The following is a 20397-nucleotide window of genomic DNA, read 5'->3' as shown; positions in this document are numbered from 1 at the left end:
TTTGGAGTTTTAGGCTGGAACAGCCAAAAAAAAAAAAATCCCATTTTTGTTAAGGCTCATTTAAATGGAAATAGGAAGACAGGAGAAGAATGACAGAATATAATTATGTGCGGTAGCAATCCGGCAGCAGCGAAGTTTGGAATTAGCTGCAGAAAGATGCCCCCACAGCATTACATTAGCCGAGCGCAGGAGCCAGGAGTCTCAGCTGTGTCACTGCGTCTGGGAAAGGAAATGGAAGGCAAGAAATAATAACAATAATAATAAAAGGCAAAGCAGCTTGCAGGGGCTTATTAACTGTTAAAAAAATTTATTAAAATGTCCAGCAATACAGAAACGCAGCGTGTCAGCACTGCCACGGGGGCTGGGGGTACAGGACACTGCGCTCACATCGCAAACAGCAGAGACTGGAAAGCAGCTGGCTGCGCTGCCACACACACGCGCACACACGCACACACCAAATCAACCCGAGTAAATGACGACAAACAGAAAAAAAAAACCAACCCCAAAACAAACCGCGAGGGCCACGATCCTGCAAAGGCATTGGGACCGGTTCTGTCAACCTTGGGGGAAATTCAGCCCCCTCCCCGTGCGAAAGGCCCGGCACAAGGCTACGACTGCTCTGGAGCTGAAGGTGTCATTTGCAATGAGCCCGGGCAGTGCTAGCAGCGGGACGGCCCAGCTGAGGCGCTAGGTGACGCGCGCAGGGCTACACTTCCATTTCTAGGCACTGGTGCGAGCGGGTGCAGCCAGGCGAGTTGGAATAACACCTCCAGCTCCGGCACAGACCCACACTCCCTTGGTGCGAATCAGTCCCGCTCGTTTGGATGTAAGGCAGAGGCAGCGGGGTCTAGTGGACGGGACTGGGGAGGGCGGGTTCCAGTCCTGTCTCTGCCTCGGGGGAGTCACTTCCCCCCTCAAGGCCTCTGCTTCTCCTTCTGCCCTTTGTCTGTTCAGGCTGTGAGCTGTGTGGAGCTGGGCCAGCTCTGCTGTGCAGCACCCGGCACAATGGGGCCCAATCTCAGTTGGGGGCTCCAGATGCTGCCATCCAAAACGGGAGACTCTCCGTTTGGATTGGTGCATAGTCCTTGTGCCGACCCCTGTCCACAGCTGAATTTCGCCCCGTGGGCAATTCCCTTTTGCTCAAGGCCCATTGAAATCAGCCAGGCAGCTCCAGTGACGGTGGCAGAATGTAGCCCTTACGCACTGGGGTAACGTCACTCACACAAGCAGCCCCACTGAAGTCAATGGGGCCAGAGCTCCAGTTGCTGTAAATCAGCCCAGCTCCACTGGAGTCAACGGACCAGCTCTGCAGCTGGTATAAACTGGCGTAGCTCTGCTGAGGGCCTGGCCCCAGGGGATTGCTCATGTCACATGTTTGTAAGATCAGTGCTTTAAAATGGCAAAGAAAACGAAAAGCAGACCCTGGATCCCTGGTACGTCTGTCCTGGGGCGGGGGCTGGAGCCAGGCAGAACCGTCAGCACAGAAAGAAAGTGTAACTGGGCCTGCTGCTGCCCAATGGGGAAGGGACGGAAAGGCGAGAACAGACCCTGCCCTGGACGGGTTCCGTCTGTTTTCTATTGAGAAGCGTCCCAACCCCAGAGCAATACTGGATCTCAAGGGCCGCCTGCTCCCCCTTGTCTTTCCTACGGTGCGTTTTCTGCCCGTTGCCTCTCGCCCCGGGGAAAGGGAGACAGCAAATGAAACGAAGGCGGATGGAAGGGAGCTGCTCTCTGCGTTGTAACCTGCCGGTGGCTGGGGCCGCTTTGCTCTCCCGGTCTGTTGGGGGGACCGAAGCTGGAAAAGGATTGTCAGCCACTGGGCTCCTATGGGAACGGCCCTTGGTTTGAGTAAGGACGGTCGTTTTCAAATACTGAGAAACCTTCAGTGCTGTGACTGTGAGCCTGCCTCCTGCTCTGGGCTTCTGCACTTCTAGCCAGGCAGGAAACCACTGGATCCGAAAGGAAGAGAATGGATCACAGATGCCACTGGGGGAGGAGCGGAAGAGGGGGCCTGGCAGGGAGGGGACTATAGGGACCTCCTACTTGGGGGGGGGGACAAAAAGGAAGGGGGGTTGTTTATTAAAAAGCTGGAGTCTCCCTGCAGAAGGCCAGTGGGATTGGGGATGAGGACTCACACTGGGGTCTTGCCCAGAAGAGGAGCCAGAGATGGGGAGGGGAACAGCTGGGAACACGGGCCAGATCCCAGCTGGAGTGAATCCGCCAGGCTCCACTGGAGTCAGTGGGTACATCTACGTTCCCACAACAACCCCCCACAGTAAGTCTCAGAGGCCGGGCTCTGAGACTCGCTGCCGCGGGGTTGTTTTGCCGTGTAGACGTACCAAACCGGGCCAGAGCCCCCCGTCCCCCCACCGGTGGGAATCGGGGTAAAGCCACTGAAGTGGACAGTGGCCTCAGTTGACACTAGCTGAGGATCAGGCCCTGCACGGACGTGCTAGGACAGTATGGACCCGACCTGGGAGCCTGGCCTGGCCTCTGCGCTCAGTGGGAGCCGGGACGGGTGGAGCCCAACGACTGGACCCTGCATGGTGCTGAGTGGCTCCTGGAGGGACTGAGCACCAGCAGAGTCAAGGCCGTGTGGACGCACAGAGGGACACAAACGCACACACATGTACCCCCCCAGGCACACAGGCGATGGGGGCACCCTAAGGAATGAAAGCAAAGAGGTTTAGAAAAGGGGGTCGGGGGGGTGTCAGTAGAAGTTGCCCTGTCCCATCACACACACGTGCCCGGCTCATCCCGGGGCGGGGGGAGGGGAGGGGACTGGTGCTTGCTCGTCACCAGCCTCTAGAAGTAGTTCCCTTCCTCCATCCAGTCCAACTGGAGCTGCTTCCTGTGTTTTCTCCGCTCCTTGCGGGAGTTGTGGTGGTGGCGCGGGTGGCTGTGGTGGCGGCGGTGGTGGCGCCGGGTTCTGTGGGACCTTCTGGCTAACGGAGGCAAGGAGGAGAAGGAGGAGGCGCGTTACCGCAAGGCTAAGCCACAAACGCCCCCCACCCCCGAAGGAGACGAATCCTAGACCGGGGCTGGCGAAACCCCCACCCCTCCCATAGAGGTGCTGCAGGGTGGGGCTGAGGGGCGCTGCACTGCGACAGGTGAGGTGGCATCTTTGGGACGGGCCAGCAGACGAAGGCTCGTCTTCACTGCAGCATTAGCTGGAGGTAGAGCACCAGTGTGGCCCCACCTCGGCTCCTGGCCACACACGCACACAGCTTTAGTCCAGGTTATGTGGCGCTTTAAACTGGAGTGAGCTGCCCCAGGCGTGTGCGCGGCCCTTCGAATGCTGCGGATGCAGCCCAGCAGCTGCTAACCCGACCCCTCTGCGCAGCTCCAGTGCTGGTGCGCAGTGCGGTCACGCTCATTGGAGTGGAGGAACGCGCCCTAATGGGCAGTGAAGACAAGGCCTGAGGGCTACCTCCGGTGCAGCCACTTCTAGGGTGGAACACAGCAGCTGCTCAGCATTCTCCATCTGAGAGCGCAGGGCAGCGTAAACATGGAGAGACGCCCCTGGGATCTAGCCAGGACATTGGGACTAAATGCCTCCTCCCTCCAGGGAAGGGGCTCAGTGTTTCACATGTGAGGGGGCGCTGGCTCGGCACTGAGCCGGAGGGAGCAGCCCTGTGCTCGGGACTCCCCAGCACGGCTACCTCCAGCGCCCAGAGTAATGGTGGGTTTGTCTATCGAGAAGTGCCCCCCCCCAGCCCCCATGGGAAGGGATGGGGAGCCGGCACTAACGTTTTGTGCAGAGGAGTTTTGGTCTGTCCCACTTCCCGTTGCTGTGGCATTTGATGGTGGGGACGTGCCTCTGGGTGAAGCCACCCTCGCACTGGTACCGGACGGTCGAGTGGATACTGTACTTCTCCTTCTGCTTGCCGACGGGGAAGGCGTTCTCCACGGCCGGGGGCGGCCCGCACAGCACTGCACAGGGGGCAAGCCGCAGGCGCGGTTACAAGAGAGCCGGGGCAGAGGGGCTGCGGACGGTGCCCTCTGTTGGATGCATAGAGGTCGTGGCCTGTGGGCTGCTGGCAGGATACCGGGGCAGCCCTTGACTGGGCAAAGCGCCGACACCAGAGGCCCTGCACCGGTCTGCAAACAACCAGCTTTTGGACTCAGCTGGGGAGCTGCCTCTCCCCCCCAGCCGCCCGAGTCCATGGAGTTTGGGGAGGGTCAGCCAGACCCATCTCACTGCACTTTGCAGGTTCCTCAGCTCCACTGCTGATGGAGGCTGGACTTAGCAAGCGGTGGGGCTGGGTTTGGGACCGTGGGGCATTAGCAGAGCTGTGTGTGGGGAGCCCAGGGCTAGGAGTGCAGGGGTTTCAGAGGCTGCCAGTCAGTGGGACAAACCCTATTTTCTGTGCAGTATCTGAGCCCCTCACAATGCAGTGCTCACAGCACCTCCCGGGGCAGGGCTGGGCTATTATTCCCATTGTACAGATGGGGAACTGAGGCCCAGAAAGGCCTAGAGCCGGACCATTTCAAGGTATTTAAGTGCCTAAAGATGCAGATAGATTATTCTGAAAACTCCACTAGGTGCCTAACTCCCATTGGTTTCAGTACCTTGACAAATCCAGTGCTAAGTGACTCACCCATGGAGCCGGGGCGGGGCAGGGAACAGAACCCAGCACAGGGCCCTGAGCACTGGGCCCTGAACAGCTGGCAGAATAACCCAGGCCCTGCCCCCCTACAGCAGCCAAGGGGCCCATGTGGTCCAGTATCGTGCCTCCCGCAGGAAGATGGAGCCGAACCTGGGCACACCTGCCCAGCCACCCTGTCCTGTCCTTAAACGCCTGTTCAGAGCCTTCACGCTTTCTCCAGTCTATCAGGCTCCCTATGAAATACGTCCGTTGTCTCCCGCTCTGCCCTGCAGTTCCACCGCACGGCATATGTAATACAGAACGCTCCGGGAAGCTGCCGGCGGCTGCTGTATAAATCCAATCTAGGGAGAGGGCTCCTTTGACAGATTTGCGCCAAGGTGTTGCGGAGGATTTACATATTTAATTAATGGCCTTATCAGGACAAATATATCATTACATACGGAGGCTGGGATTTTGGAGCGTCTTTCTCTGGCTCGGCGTGAACAGCTGGAGGTTAATATAACGTTCAAGATAAGGAATGAGAACTTAATAGTTTTAATGGTGGCCTATTAAGCAAATTAAAGCAGAGGGGGAAGAATAAAGCAGTAAAAAAGCTGAGATTAAGCGAGGTTATTTGGATTTTCTTTGTTGAGGGGCGCAAAAGGCAGCACAAGGGGAAAGTCGCCTGTGACTTGGGTGCTTTCTTTGCAGTCTAGCCTGCATCTGATTTGCCACCTTCCACTGAGAGGCAGCATGAGCCCCTGCAGAAATCTCTATTGGGGGGGTCAGGTGGGGGGGTGGGTAATGAAGCAATGGATTTACAGCCATAAAATGGGTCTGGCTGGCAACCAGCAACTCTCCTCTGAGGGGGCTTAGATTGAATGCAGCGGGGCTGGCACTGACAGGCCCTCAAAATTCATGACCCATCCCCCAGATCAGGAGGTTGGCTTAAAAATCAGGTTCTTTTTCATTTGCCTCCTGAGATCTGAGGCGTTTGGAGCCCTATTTTCCTGCTCTTCTCTGCAGCTGAGAGGGCTAACACGTCACATTAGAAAAGAAAAGAAAGCGAAGATTCTCACATGCCTCCAGGAGCTGGGGCTTGAAGAAAACCACTAAGTATCGCGAGTTTCGCAGTGAACAGTGAGAGCTGGAAAAGCACTCCACTTCTAAGCTGACCTCCCCAGCTAACCTCCCTGGGCTGCCCCACCTGCAGCACTGACCTCTCTGGCTCCCTGCCTGCACCGCCCTGCTGCGGGGTCAGGGTGCCTGGAAGTCACCCCTCTGTTTCAACAGGGCCCATCTCTGCCCGGAGTCGGACTGTGCCCTGAAGCAAGCGCAGCCGAGGGCCACTGCTGGAGCTCGCTAGGCCAGCAGGGTGGAGCTCCCTTGGCTCAGCTGCTTGCTTGCTGCAGACTTGTCCACAGGCAATGCTACAGGGGTTAATTTCATTCTGCATTGTTCTCAGTGGGGGAGGGGAGGAGGGACTTCTCATTGTTCTCACCCGGAGCTGCTGACTTTTGAAGCCAGGGTCCCCTCCCGCCCCGCCCCGCCCCGCTCTGCCACCCGCCACCTCCAGCTCCCACTGGCTCACCAGGTACAAACCAAGCCAATTTATAGTTCCATTGGCCCCACCCCTCTTTCCCATTCAGCCAATCAGAGGCTGACCCTGGTCACCTGCCAGGAGGAGCTGCCTCCTCCTGCTCCCAGCCAGCAGCAGCTGGGGGGTCTGGGGGTGGGAAGGGAGGAGGGGCTCGGGGGGGCCCTGCGGGAGGGGCTGTGGCGGGGTTACCTGTGCCTTTCTTGCAGATGTACGGCAGGTTGTAGTTGCAGGGGACGTCGTTCCACTTGCCGATCTCGTGGGACACCAGCACCACGCAGTCCTCGCCGCCCGCGAAGAAGTTGTCGGGCTGGTTCTCCCGCCAGTTCTCATATTGCTGGTGGGAAAGACGGTGGCAATCATAGCCCCCCGCCCCCCAGCCCTGCAGGGACCCTTTGCACCGCTCTCTGCAGGGCAAAGTGGCAGCAGCAGCCAGAGTCCCTTGGAGCAGGACAGAGGCTGCCCCGGGCCCTGGCTGTGCCCCCCTCCATTTACACTAGTGATGGTACCCCTGTTTATTCCAGGGGGTCTCCCAGAAATCAGAAGGGGACTGAGCCAGCTGCTGGCCAGACTCACCACGTGGTGCCCTGCTGAGCTGAGTCTTAGGCACCCCGCTGCTCCGGGCTGTTCGCCCCGCCCTCCCCCCCGTGGTTCGGCTGGGTTGTATCCCCCCTGTGATGCCCGTGTGAGCCAGAGGCAGCAGCTCGCCTGGCTGGGCCAGAGCGGGGTCTCTGGGGGTGGGACGCTGCTCTGTGACTGCATGGGGAGGAGAGGCCAGGCCCGCGGTCACACACGCTGTCTTGCACACACACACACACAATCACAGGTTATCACACACTCATGCACTCCCACACCCGTGTGCATACCCATGCTTACACAGTGGCACATACACATCCCTGCACCCACACACACATTCATGTGCACACTCATGCTTGCACGCATTGGCACACGTGTGCACACTCATGCACACTGAACCCCGCCACACACTCTGAGACCTCCCAGTCCCCTCTCTCTTTCTCTTCCATATTCCTCAGACACGCACACATTCACACTCACTCCCCCGTGATTCCAGGCATGCACTGCCTTGCACGCTCTCCCCCCACCTCACCAGTCCCCTTTACAGCGGGCATGTGCACATTCCCAAGCAGGGCCCAAGTGGCCAATGGGCATTTTATAACCCGACCCCTTGGGCCAGGACCGGATCGAACAGGACAATGCCATGCTGGGGCCTGGGGCAGCGAAGGGTCCCTGAGCCCAGGCGCTCCCTGCCAGAGGTGCTGCAAACTCACCAGGCCCGTGTTATCCGTCCACTGGAAATCCTGCTCCACAATCCGGTCATTGAGCCCAATCCAGGTGTTCTCGTGCCCAAAGCCTGTGGAGAGTCACACAAGAGACACACGTGACTGTCTCGGAGGGACTGGCGCCCAAGTCATTGCGTAGGGAGCAGCTGTGCAACACAACCAGGAAAGCATGTGCTAGAGCTGATCACTGTTCTTGGCAGGGATCACATTGAATGGTACTGGATGGTACGTTCCAGGGCACTAGAACCTGGCACCAAGCTCTGCTTCTCTTCCTGTGCAAAGCTGGGTAATACTAGACAGTTAGTGTGTCATGCTCCACCCCAGTGATGGCTGCATTTCCGTGATGGGTGATATTTACCTATTAAGTTACCAACTGCACCCAGAGTCTACCTGGGGCACTTCTGCTGGATAGACCTGTGGGTTTTCATCCATAGACCTCAATGCACTTTCAAAGATTGTGTAAGTGTCATTTTACAGATGGGGAAACTGAGGCACAGAGCAGGGCTGTGATTGGCCCAATGAGTCCAGTGAGAGAGCTGGGAATAGAACCCAGGAGTCCTGACCTCCAGCTCTCAGGTCTAACACCAGAGCTTGGGATAAAACCCAGGAGTCCTGAGTGTTGGTGGGCCTCAGCCCAGGTCCCACGCCCCAGGAAACACCAGCGCTGCTGGCACTAATTGAGACATCAGTGCCAGGGCTGGGAATAGAGCCCCGGGGTCCCGGCTCCCTCTTTGTCATCCCTCCCCACAACAACTCCGACCCTCCCATTGGCTCCTTTGCAGTGGCTGCTGGAGCCGGGGTGCTGCCCATGGGCAGGTTGTGTTGGGCTGAGGAAGAATCAGCAGACAGAGAACTGACCTGCACTGTCGGTGCTTAGAAACTATGGAGCCCTTCACCTCCCCCAGCGATGGGGCTGTACAAGACCCGAGAGAGCGGCTTGGAACTGGTTTTGTTATTCAGGGTCATCTGTTCATAGTGGGGCCAATCCTGCAAGAAACTGAGGGCTCGTAGGAGGGGCTGAGTGCCCTGATTTCCCCCTGGCGCCGGTGCTCAGCTCAGCACCTAGCAGGACATGAGACCAGCCAATTCCTCGCAGCAGGAAGGGCACAGGGCAGGGCAGGCCAAGCCCCACGCAGGCCTTTCCCGACTGCACAGCGGTGGATGGAAAAGGCAGAGCAGAGACTGAGCAAAAAAGAAAAAATGAAGAGGCCCAACCTTCCTTTCCCAGCGTGGCCGGTCCCCTCTGCAGCACCGCTCCACTGAGCGGGGTAAATGGCCCGAGTAAATCAGAGGCATTGACCAGACGCCCCTGCCTGCGAAGCGGCGCAGGGACGGCTCCGCGGATGGCTTGTGAACCTGGGCTCTCAGCCGGCAGGTGCACTGGGATGGGCGCCAGCTCAGCTCAGGGCTGGAAGAGAGCTGGGGCCTGCTGAGACCTGCGGCAGGCGTGTGTGCAGGGGAGGGGCTGAGCGGAGGAAGAGGCAACAGGAGCTTGGCCAAGCCCAAAGGGTTTGTGCATGAGGCTGGATTGGAGCCATTGGAGAACGAAGTCTCCTGTTTAGCTGCAGGCACAGGCAATGGGGCAGCCCTGTGCTCATGTGCCGGACTCTAGGGGGTAGCAGGGCCCTGAGGTGGCACAGTTGGTGCCAGTGGGGATGAAGGCTTTCTGGTGTGTGTGCCCTGAGGCCCAGCAAACTCACTGCACACAGAGCCCTGAGCCACCCATTAGAGAGCAACAAATCCTGGCCGTGCTGCCCCTTGCCACTTCCCCCCGGTCCCCTCAGCAACCGGCGGGATGCTCCGTTTCCACGACGAGCCCCCGAGCCGGGCAGGCCCCCACAGCACCGCTCTGGCTCTTGGCCCGGCAGAGAAAGGCCTCTCCCAGCCAGAGCGGGTCCCAACATGGAGATTTCAGCACTTGGAGAATCAGAACAAACCCGAGCGGGTCGGAAATCTCCCCCGAGGCATCCCGCTGGCAAGGTTTTGTGTCAGAAAAATTCCCAAATTTTGTTTTCAAACAAACGTTTTGCTTCAGAATTTCTATTTTTTTCTCCCCATTTTTACATCACCTGCCTTGTTCTGTCCATTATTTCACTCCATGGCAGCAAGGACTGTAGGTGCACCAGAGCGACTGCCATATTCTGACATCATAAAACCAGTGCCATTGGAACAATGTGTGTATGTGTGTGTGTGTGCGAGTCACTGAACAAAACTGCAAACCCTGTATACGATGAAAACCACTTCAAGCCAGGGGTGCTGCTGTGCCCCCAGCACCCCTAGTTCCAGCGCTCCCCACTCCCCCTGCATCTGGCTGTGCAACCCACCCCTGGTGGGTAGGAAAATGTGCATTTCAGAGTATTCCCCATTCAAAAGGGAGAAGCTCCTGAGAGAAGGGAGTGCTTCCATTTCACAGACAAAAGCAGGACATGATGCAAGGGCTGGGAGCTGAAGTCAGACATGAGATCAGAGGCACATTGTACCAGCAAGGGTGATTAACCATGGGAACAGCTCCGCAGGGGAGGTGGTAAATTCTCCATCACATCAAGAGTGGGCGTTTCAGCCACATGTTCTTCAGCTCATGGAAGAGTGAGATTCTCTGGCCTGTGCTTTGCAGGAGGCCAGGCTCGGTCATCACAAAACCCCACTCGTCTGCAGCGCTTTCAGCAGCAGATCCCAGTGTGCTTTACAAAGAGGGCAGGATCCTTATCCCCATTTGACAGACAGAGCGGCCATGTGATTTGCCCAAGGTCACCCAGCAGGGCAGTGGCAGAGCCAGGAGGTGAATCTAGGTCTCCTAAATCCCAGTCCAGACTAGACTGGTCAGACTGGTCCCTTTTGGCCTTGGGAATCAGTTTGAGGTTTCCACGCATGACAAGAACCATTTCCTCAAAATTCCAATGGCCACACTGCACCGGGCGCGGTTTCTGATTCCCTGCGAACCAGCGCCCTCTGAATACCACTCACGAGGCTTGTGCTCCCAGCAGCGTGGGGATTAGAGGGCCTGGCGCCTGCCTTGGAGGCTTTCTGCAATGCTAAGCGCTGCATCCCTCAGCACACGGCCCCACTGCAGAGTTGTGCTGCTCTAACTCGCCTGGGAGAGGATCCTGTATATTTCCCTACAGCAATCTGATTAAAGCAGCGCAACCATCCTCAGCGTGAACACAGCTATCCGGGGGGGTCGGGGTTTATACCAGTGTAACCGCATCCACACTGGGACACCACCCTCTAACCGACCCCTGCTAGCTCTGCCCCGCCACCCTCCCGGCCCACGTCAAGCTACAGGAGAAGGGAAGCACCCGCCCTACTGTTAATGAAGCCATGCTCCTCTGGCGAGTGGATGCTGGCCAGGTGGCCGGCGCGCCGGCGGCAGTCCCGCTCCGCGTCCTCCCAGGAGCGCCGGTGCGCAAAGTAGCGGTAGCAGTGGCCCTGGAACTTGTGCCAGCCATGATCGCATCCCTCCGTGTCTGCCGGCAAGCGGGGAGAAATGGAAGAGGTTAGCAAATGCCGTCGGCATCCCAGCATCGACGGTCAGAGCACTGGGGGCGGGACTCCTGGGTTCTATGCCCAGCTCTGGGTGGCTGGGTGGTGCTGGGCCAGTCCCTGGCCCACCCCGTGACTCGATTTCTCCCTCTCTAACAGGGGAAATGAGCCGTGACCTGAAGCCCCGGCATTGGCACAGCACCGGCTCTCACTGCATGGAAGTTGCCAGCAGAGCCCAGGTCTGATAAACGCTCGGCAGAGGCGGGTGGATTTTCCCCAGAGCGCAGAGCAAGTGAGCTGGGAAGGCCGCCAGAGCCCCGTTTCCCATTGCTGCTCAATGGTCTGCAGCGTGCCACACACACAGCCCACTCCCAGACGGCTCGTTCCCTGGCCTCAGAGCGGGGGCTCTGCTCACAGGAGCTTATTAAAAGCGTCCTTGTCTCTGGCAGGCAGGATGACAGTGCCTGAGACGAGGCGGGGCCGTGGGGCTGGTGCCAGGTGGGATGTCGCTGCAGGGAGGTTTCTTTCCTCAGTTCTGGTCTGGGGCTGATGCTGGGGAAGCGGAAGCTCTGAATCGCACATGGACCAACAGTTTGGGACGAGCCTCAAATCACCCGGAAATTCACTTGAAACTAGAGGTCTGCTCAGGCCTAATTTTAAAGTCCAGCCTGGCCCCGAGCCGAGCGCAGCCGAGCTGAACCTGACCCAAGGGCATCGAGACATTTTCAGAATTGACCCAACACCTCCCCTGAACCCGTGTCAGCACCAACGCCTCGGCCTGGTGGGGACTCCCTGCTCCCCATTGTCGACCCATCCCTGGCTGCCTCCTGCCCGTGGAATGGCAGGGCTGAGACCCGACCCTCTCGTGCCGTGCTGGGAATGCTGCGGAGCGAGGGGTGCAGTGAAGGGGAAACGCCTGGGAGGAGCCGCACGGCCTCTCGCCAGGAAGGGTTATCAGAGACGACACTCGTACCCGCAGCCTGTTGAGTTCGGGTCGGGCTGCAAGGCTCCGCTTGAAAGAGAGTTTCACACGGCTGCTCGGTCAAGTGCTTCCGTCTGTCTGTGTCCATCGCTAGATTCTTATCTATCCACCTCCTAGATCCTGGTCTGTCTGTCCGTGCTTTCATTCCCAACGCCCCCGTCCAATTCCCAAAATCCTGATCACTCTCTGGCTCGCTCTCCCCGCCTAGACCCTAGGCTATCAGGCTGTTCATCTGTCTGCCTGTCTTTCTATCCTGCACGCATCACTATGGAGCCTGAGCGTCAAGATTCTGGGTCCCCGCCTCCCATCTCCAAACTTCACAGTTGTGAGGCCAATCTACAAACAGGTCCCAGGTTCCCAGCCCCCAGAGAGTCCTGCTTGGGCTGGCCCCAAAGCAAAATCCCAGATCCTGATCCCGGATCCAGAGCTGATGTGGAACTGCCTCCCCGGGGCTGGCTCTGATTTAACTCCATCCAGTCTAGTGTTGTTAAAGGGGCCGCGGTTCCCAGGATCCCACTGCAGGCCGGGCCACGGGACGCCTCGGCTCTCACCTTTCTCACACAGGCTGTCCCCATAGCTGGGCAGGCAGAGGCAGACGAAGGAGTTTATCTCGTCGATGCAGGTGCCTCCGTTCTGACACGGGCTGGATAGGCAATCGTCAATATCTGCCACGAGAGAGACACGGCGGCTCAGGGCCCAGCGGCGATACGTCCTCGTCCTCCCCCCCCGGCAGTGTTTGTGCGTTGGGGATACACGCACACACACACACGCACACACACACATGCCTGCTCTGCCTGACACGCTGAGGCTGACGGCGTGGGCGTGAAAGCCATGGCGCTCGCTGGGGGAGCTGCCTGGGTGATGAACTGGTTCTGGGGGCGCCCAGGGCTGCCCCACGGCGGGTATGTGCTGGCAGCTGGGATGCAGCTTGACACAAGGGCTTTAACGAGCTCTAATGAGGCAGGGTGTCCTGTGGAGCACAACCTCTGCCGGCCTGTCCTGCTGACAGCACCTGGTGCTGCGGCCCCCAAGGATCGGGCCCTGTGCCCCTGGGGCTTGGCCCCAGCCCTCCTTTATTTCTCTGGGTGGGGGTTTCCCGCCACTCCCTCCCCCATCGTGGAAACCAGAGCTGGGAAAGACCAGTCGTGCCCCATCGGCTGGGGTCACTGTCCCTGGGGTACTCGCTTCCTTTGGGATCCCCCAGCAATGGCCTCCCCTTCGCCTCAGAGACCTCCTGCTCTCCAGCCCATTCCACCCCAGGGACACACCGTCAATTCTCCCCCCGGCCCAGGCGGATGCCTGCAGATGGTGCCCATGGCGCTGAGTCTGTCAGCGGGCCCTGGCACTTGGACATGGCTCTGCCTGAACGAGTGCCAGCTGGGGAGCAGGTATTCCCCTCTCCCACTCGCCCGAGCCAGCTCTGCGATAGCCCATCCTGCTCTGGGACCGAGGGGCTGGGGGATGGATGGATGGAGGGCAGGGCCACGGCGCCCCAGAGCAGCTGCCAAGGAAGCCTGGGATGCCGGATGACACCTGCAGCAAGACTGGGGAGGATGTGGCTCTGGGCTGCTGCTGGAGACGCTTCCTGATACATCGGTATCAGGGGCTTTAGGAACAAACCAACCAATCAACCCCCCAACTCCCAGCCCCCCGGCCACCCCGGAGAAAGCACGGCCTGGTCAGTTGCAGATCTGTTCCTAGCTTGCTGTGGGGGGAGCAGGGTTATGCTGGGGGAGGCTCTCTGTTGGGTTTGCTTTATGGAGAATACGCCCCTTTAAACAAGGATCTGGGGGGCCCGTAGTCATAGACAGACACAGAATTTAAAGGGACCTGCTGTACGTTGCAGGCTGCCTCCCCCAGCCTGCCTCCCCACACACTAACCCCAACAACTGACAAGAGACCAAAGTGTCACAGCCTGTAGGAGCCGAGGCTCTGATGTGCCACAGGCAGAGAAGAGGAGGGACCCAGGTGAACCAGCACCCACGTTCCCCGCAATGGCAGGGAAATGGTTAACTGACACACACCCGGATGACCTGCACCCCACGGTGCAGAGGAAGGCGGAACCTCCCACCCAGCTCCCTGCCCGTCTGACCTGGGGAAAAGTCCTGCCTGACTCCACACCTGGCGACGGATAGACCCTGAGCATGTGGGCAAGACCCAGCCAGCCATGCGCCCGGGCGAGAGAATCCCTCTGAGCCAGGGACCAGCAGATCCCTCCTCTGCAGCTGGGCAAGGAACCCCAAGGTGCCCAGCTGGATGCCAGCTGAGGCAGCTCACGGGTCATACGTGCCACCAGGCTATGAGGCGTGGGGGTGGGGAGCTCGGTTCTCAGCCCGTCGCAGCCTCCAGCTGCCCACAGACGGGATACGCCAGGGCCTCAGTTTAGCGATTTAGGGCGTCACAACACCGTTCCAACAAACGAGGGCAGCCATCTCCCGACGGCGCTGAGGAGCTGGTGCTGCCAGTGGTGGTTGGACGCCACGGTGACGGGCACCTTAGAGAAACCATGGAGAGAGAGAGAGACAGACCAGGATCTAGGGCTGGAGATGGATGGCTGGAGAGATAAATCCACTATCATCTAGAGATGGCGATAAACAGACAACTGGGAGCCAGGGCCGGGGCTGGTGAAATGAGTGAGGGGACTGAGCTGACACTGGCTCTTTCGGGCAGGGAAACGGCACAGCTGTCTGCATCCTAAGTAAGAGATTAAACCCAGAGGATATTGGCCGGGCCAATGGGCGAGAGTGGCTGGGTCTCCGGGGAGCAGCTCGGCGGCTGGGACCTGCGCCCCACTGCTACCCCTCGTTAACATCAACTGGGGCCAGCTCAGCGGCCAAGTCACAGACACAAGGGAGGGACTTTGGGGGCGGGCCCCAGGCTGTTATTACCCCTGGTCCTGTCCCTCCCCACTGCTGTATTTTTGCAATTGGTCACTTGGGCAAGGGGGGGTGGGAGAGGGTTTGGGATAGGAGTGAGCGCCGGAGAAGGCAAAGGCAGCAGCCCAGGAAGAAGCAGAATCCCTGGGTGACCCCAGCGCCCCGGCACCCCCCCACAGCGCTCTGCGGTCCCCTCTCGGCGAGAGCAAAGGCTGCTGGGCACCATCTCCTCCGCAACTGGCAGTTCTGGGCGAGGGCGAGTGCAGATGGAAGTGAAAGACAAGCAGCAAACAGTGGACGGCTCGCTGCTGATGGCCCTCAAGCCAGACCTGCTCTGCCCAGGTGCCAGGGTCCAGACCCACAACGCCCAGCCTGCCCCCCTGCTCTGCCCATGTGCCAGGGTCCAGACCCACAACGCCCAGCCTGCCCCCTGCTCTGCCCATGTGCCAGGGTCCAGACCCACAACGCCCGGCCTGCCCCCCTGCTCTGCCCAGGTGCCACGGTCCAGACCCACAACGCCCAGCCTGCCCCCCTGCTCTGCCCATGTGCCAGGGTCCAGACCCACAACGCCCGGCCTGCCCCCCTGCTCTGCCCATGTGCCAGGGTCCAGACCCACAACGCCCGGCCTGCCCCCCTGCTCTGCCCATGTGCCAGGGTCCAGACCCACAATGCCCGGCCTGCCCCCCTGCTCGGCCCAGGTGCCAGGGTCCAGATCCACAATGCCCGGCCAGCCAGGCCTGCCCCCTGCTCTGCCCATGTGCCACGGTCCAGACCCACAATGCCCGGCCAGCCAGGCCTGCCCCCTGCTCTGCCCATGTGCCAGGGTCCAGACCCACAACGCCCGGCCAGCCAGGCCTGCCCCCTGCTCTGCCCATGTGCCACGGTCCAGACCCACAACGCCCAGCCTGCCCCCCTGCTCTGCCCATGTGCCAGGGTCCAGACCCACAACGCCCGGCCTGCCCCCCTGCTCTGCCCATGTGCCAGGGTCCAGACCCACAACGCCCGGCCAGCCAGGCCTGCCCCCTGCTCTGCCCATGTGCCACGGTCCAGACCCACAACGTCTGGCCTGCCCCCCTGCTCTGCCCATGTGCCACGGTCCAGACCCACAAGGCTCGGCCAGCCAGGCCTGCCCCCTGCTCTGCCCATGTGCCAGGGTCCAGACCCACAACGCTCGGCCAGCCAGGCCTGCCCCCTGCTCTGCCCATGTGCCACGGTCCAGACCCACAACGTCTGGCCTGCCCCCCTGCTCTGCCCATGTGCCAGGGTCCAGACCCACAACGCCAGGCCTGCCCCCCTGCTCTGCCCATGTGCCAGGGTCCAGACCCACAACGCCAGGCCTGCCCCCTGCTCTGCCCATGTGCCAGGGTCCAGATCCACAACGCCCGGCCTGCCCCCTGCTCTGCCCATGTGCCAGGGTCCAGATCCACAACGCCCGGCCTGCCCCCCTGCTCTGCCCATGTGCCAGGGTCCAGACCCACAACGCCTGGCCTGCCCCCCTGCTCTGCCCATGTGCCAGGGTCCAGACCCACAACGCCTGGCCTGCCCCCCTGCTCTGCCCATGTGCCAGGGTCCAGACCCACAACGCCCGGCCTGCCCCCCTGCTCTGCCCAGGTGCCAGGGTCCAGACCCACAACGCCCGGCCTGCCCCCCTGCTCTGCCCAGGTGCCAGGGTCCAGACCCACAACGCCCGGCCTGCCCCCCTGCTCTGCCCAGGTGCCAGGGTCCAGACCCACAACGCCCGGCCTGCCCCCCTGCTCTGCCCATGTGCCAGGGTCCAGACCCACAACGCCCGGCCTGCCCCCCTGCTCTGCCCATGTGCCAGGGTCCAGACCCACAACGCCCGGCCTGCCCCCCTGCTCTGCCCATGTGCCACGGTCCAGACCCACAACGCCCGGCCTGCCCCCCTGCTCTGCCCATGTGCCAGGGTCCAGATCCACAACGCCCGGCCTGCCCCCCTGCTCTGCCCATGTGCCAGGGTCCAGACCCACAATGCCCGGCCTGCCCCCCTGCTCTGCCCATGTGCCACGGTCCAGACCCACAACGTCTGGCCTGCCCCCCTGCTCTGCCCATGTGCCACGATCCAGACCCACAACGCCTGGCCTGCCCCCCTGCTCTGCCCATGTGCCACGGTCCAGACCCACAATGCCCGGCCAGCCAGGCCTGCCCCCTGCTCTGCCCATGTGCCAGGGTCCAGACCCACAACGCTCGGCCAGCCAGGTCTGCCCCCTGCTCTGCCCATGTGCCACGGTCCAGACCCACAACGTCTGGCCTGCCCCCCTGCTCTGCCCATGTGCCACGGTCCAGACCCACAATGCCCGGCCAGCCAGGCCTGCCCCCTGCTCACAATGCCCCGGGGCTCCCACACAGCTCCCATGCACCTTGGTATGGACCTGCAGCCCTAGGAGGCCTCTCCCATTGCTGTAGGCCCCGCTGGGCCCCAGCACCCCACCCGCCCCGAGTGTCTGCCGATGGGGACACCCCGCTGGAGGGAGATCCTTTTGGCCCAGAGCATGATGAGAACAGAGACTTCCCCCTTGCAGTGGGGTGGGGCAGGCTGATCCCTCCCCAGGCAGCTGCCCCAAGGGATCCTAGAAGTGGGGTGAGGCGGCTGCTTAGCCCCAAGGGCCCAGGGCTGAGCGTGCCACGTGCCACCGGGCTGATGGCTTCACTAATGGGGTATCGGATTCTCCCTGACGAGGACAGAGTGCACCTGCCATCGCAGCGGAGGCCACTCAGCCCCGGCTGCCCTGCTCAATAGCGCTAATTGGAGCTGATTTAGCTATGGTTAATGAATTATTGGGCTGCCGCTTTCTGGTCTGGCAGCGGTCCCGGCGCTGGTGCCGAGGGCTGGGCGGTGCGGGCAGCTGGCCAGGGGGCACCCGGGCGGGACTAGTGATGGGAGACTCTGGGAGAGCACCCAAAGGGGCAGACATCTGCGTGGACCAGGGCTGGGTGGGATCACTAGACCTCTCGGCAGCTAGTGCTGCAGGCAGTGTCGGAGACGGCCCGTGCTGTCGAGATTTCCAGCCCTGCTTCCTGGACACACTCCCCTGCCATTCTGGGGCAATTCTCCGGCAGGACGCGGATACCTGTCTGCTCCAACCCCCCTGCCATCATGCAGGCTCCTGGGGCCTGATCCTAACCCACCGGAGCTCATGGAAAGGCTCCCGTTGGCTTCGGTGGGCTCTGGATCAGGTGCTTGGTCACTGGTGGAGCTGGAGCCGGGGCATAAGGCGGATGCCACGACCCTCTTCCCCAGTTGGAGCTCAGTGGAAGGATGGTCCAGAGGTTAGGGCTTTATCTCAGGAGAGCTGGGTTCAGTGCCACACCCTGCTACGAACTCACCATGTGTCCTTGGGCAAGTTCCTTAGCCTCTCTGGACATCAGCCCCCCCACCTGTAAAGGAGCTAATCGCCCTGTCCTGCCTTCCAGGGCAGGTGAGGAGAAATCCGCCGCAGTGTGCCCGGCGCTCAGCTGCCACAGCAGTGGGGGCCCGGTGAGCCCCCCCAACAGCCAGCTGGCGTGTGCGCAGTCAGGCCCGAGCCTGTCCCTGAGCAGGAGGCACTGATCCCATCTGGGAAGGCACCGAGCGGTTCTTTACCGTTTACTGAGCATGGGAAATTTACAGGGAAATCGATGCTGCTTAAACGTTATTACCCGGCTCTAGAAAGGTTTTTTCTCCCCACGGGTATCTCAGCCTCTCTGGTTTTAAACCTGATATTCCAGTGCCGGCTGCCCCAGGCCCTGGGCTGACCTGCAAAGCACGGCAGACGGGCAGGGCCCAGTCCTTTGTGGGAGATGCAATGGGCTCCCATGGAAGCTCTTCCGCTCTGCCTCCTCCAGCAGCCCCCGACCTTGGGGAAAGGCACCGGGTGGGGACCCAGGAAAGCTGCCTCTGCCACAGACTCCACTGGGCCACATCACCCCGTCTCTCGGAGCCTCAGTTCCCTCGCTGGGCAATAAGGATCCTCCCTCTGCCTGGCCGGGGCCGTCTCTCACTACGGGTTCGTGCAGCACCCTGCACAACAGGGCCTCTAGCTCGTACTGTGAGAGAAACAGCTGCAGCAGCGGGGAAATGAACACACTTGGAAAACAAGATCTTCCCTTCCCTAGGGTCCCCCCCGGTGGAGTTTGGGGGTCCCCCGCACCCCACTGCACCCCCCATGAGTGCTGCCAGGGGGGAGCACAAGGAGATTGGGGGTAGGTGGGGAGGAGAAGAGGTTTAAAGAGGAATCAGCAAGGTGCTGTTCCCTCGCCAGCTTCCGCACCAATTTGAAATCAGCGAGTGTGGCGGCCCCAGCGCTGAGATAATAGCCTGGAGCCCGTGGTGCTTCATCATGGCACAGGCGCAGCATGATGTAGGGGGGCGAGATCGTCCTCGCCAACCATTCACGCTCCCCTACATTCCTCACGGGGGAATGGGGCCAGCTCCTCGTGCCACCGAGGCAGCGGGAGTCAGCTCCCAGTGGGGTCGCCAGCAATACACCCAAGGGTTATTATCCAGCAGATGGGCTAGCTGGGGGGGTCCACTGGATCGGAGAGGTTTCTGACGAGCGGCCTGCAGCCCCTACATCCTGATGTGCCGAGCCCTGATACAAGGGACGGACACAAAACAGGGCAGGGAGCATGGAACGCCTTCAAGCTGCTTCCAGCCTGCCTGAGGCCAGCCTGGGAGCTATCCGGGACAGGGACTGCCTGCTTCGTGTGTCCCCTGGCTCTGCGGGCCTGGCGCCTGGGCTGGGCCTCCTAGCACCACCCAGAAAGGAACGCTGATGCCAGGAACAAATCTAGGGTGGACTGGCCTTTCCGGAGACACCCGGCCCTGGATTAGCCTTGGTTTTTAGCCAGGGGTTTTACTTTTCTCCTGGGGCAGAAACATTCCTGGGATAGCTTCCTCCATCCCTCAGAGCGATTTTATAGAAATACGGGAGCTAACGTTCCTCTGGGACGGTGAAACTCAACCACAGCCGCCTCCCGCTACGGGGGGCGAACCAGGGAGTGAAATGCACCCGGCTGGTTTTGCTGGGCTCTGCTCTCAGATCCCCCCTGTCTCGGCACTTGGAGATGGGAAGGAGCCTCCCGCAATCTGTGTGTGCTCTGTAAGGTGGGTCCATGCACGGCCTTGGCCAGCTCCCAGTGTAAATTAGAGCCGCTTCAGGGTGGCTCGAACTTATAGTCCTCTCCCTACTACCCCCTATGGGTGCTGGAAAGTAAAGAACAGACATAGCGCAGTAAGCTCCAGCCACAACCCCCATCGGGGAGTGGGGCTAGGTGCAGGGCCTTTAAGCCAGCTCCACATCAGCTGTGCTGAGGGGTGCTCAGAGAACCCGTTTCTGCTGCCAGAGTGCCCTAAAGGGGCCGCAGGGCATGTCTGCACGCCAGTCCTGGGGTGTGACTGCGGCTGGTGTAAATGTACCTGCGCCAGCTTTAATCTAGATACCTCGGGTCCCGGCGCAGCACAGGCCTGCCGGGAACACTGGGTTATGACACGGGTGGCTAGTCTGTGCTGCAGCCCACGCTTCGCTGCTCCAGCACCTGAGCCTGTTAGATCCAAGCCAGCTCGGGGATGTCT

The 20397-nt window shown here is 60.6% G+C and overlaps 1 protein-coding gene across 2 annotated transcripts in view; it reads right to left on the bottom strand.

Annotated features, from left to right (window-relative positions):
* Window positions 1-305: 305 nt before the first annotated feature.
* Window positions 306-20397, bottom strand: part of NCAN (neurocan) — a 61898-nt gene continuing 41806 nt past the window's right edge. Inside the window, exons 11-16 of one of the 2 annotated variants that reach the window (XM_044999002.1) lie at window positions 12501-12614; window positions 10793-10951; window positions 7476-7558; window positions 6379-6523; window positions 3751-3933; window positions 306-2941 (exon numbers count right to left, since the gene is read on the bottom strand). In XM_044999002.1, the coding sequence (XP_044854937.1) occupies window positions 2796-2941; window positions 3751-3933; window positions 6379-6523; window positions 7476-7558; window positions 10793-10951; window positions 12501-12614 (830 nt within the window). In that variant the 3' untranslated portion in view covers window positions 306-2795. Of the gene's footprint in view, window positions 2946-3750; window positions 3934-6378; window positions 6524-7475; window positions 7559-10792; window positions 10952-12500; window positions 12615-20397 lie in introns of both variants that reach the window. The other variant, XM_044999003.1, reaches the window with a different exon arrangement.

This window comes from Mauremys mutica, chromosome 24 (assembly GCF_020497125.1).
Source record: "Mauremys mutica isolate MM-2020 ecotype Southern chromosome 24, ASM2049712v1, whole genome shotgun sequence".
Lineage (NCBI taxonomy): Eukaryota > Metazoa > Chordata > Testudines > Geoemydidae > Mauremys > Mauremys mutica.
The sequence above is the reverse complement of the archived record's forward strand: the minus strand, read 5'-3'. Positions and strand labels throughout refer to the sequence as shown.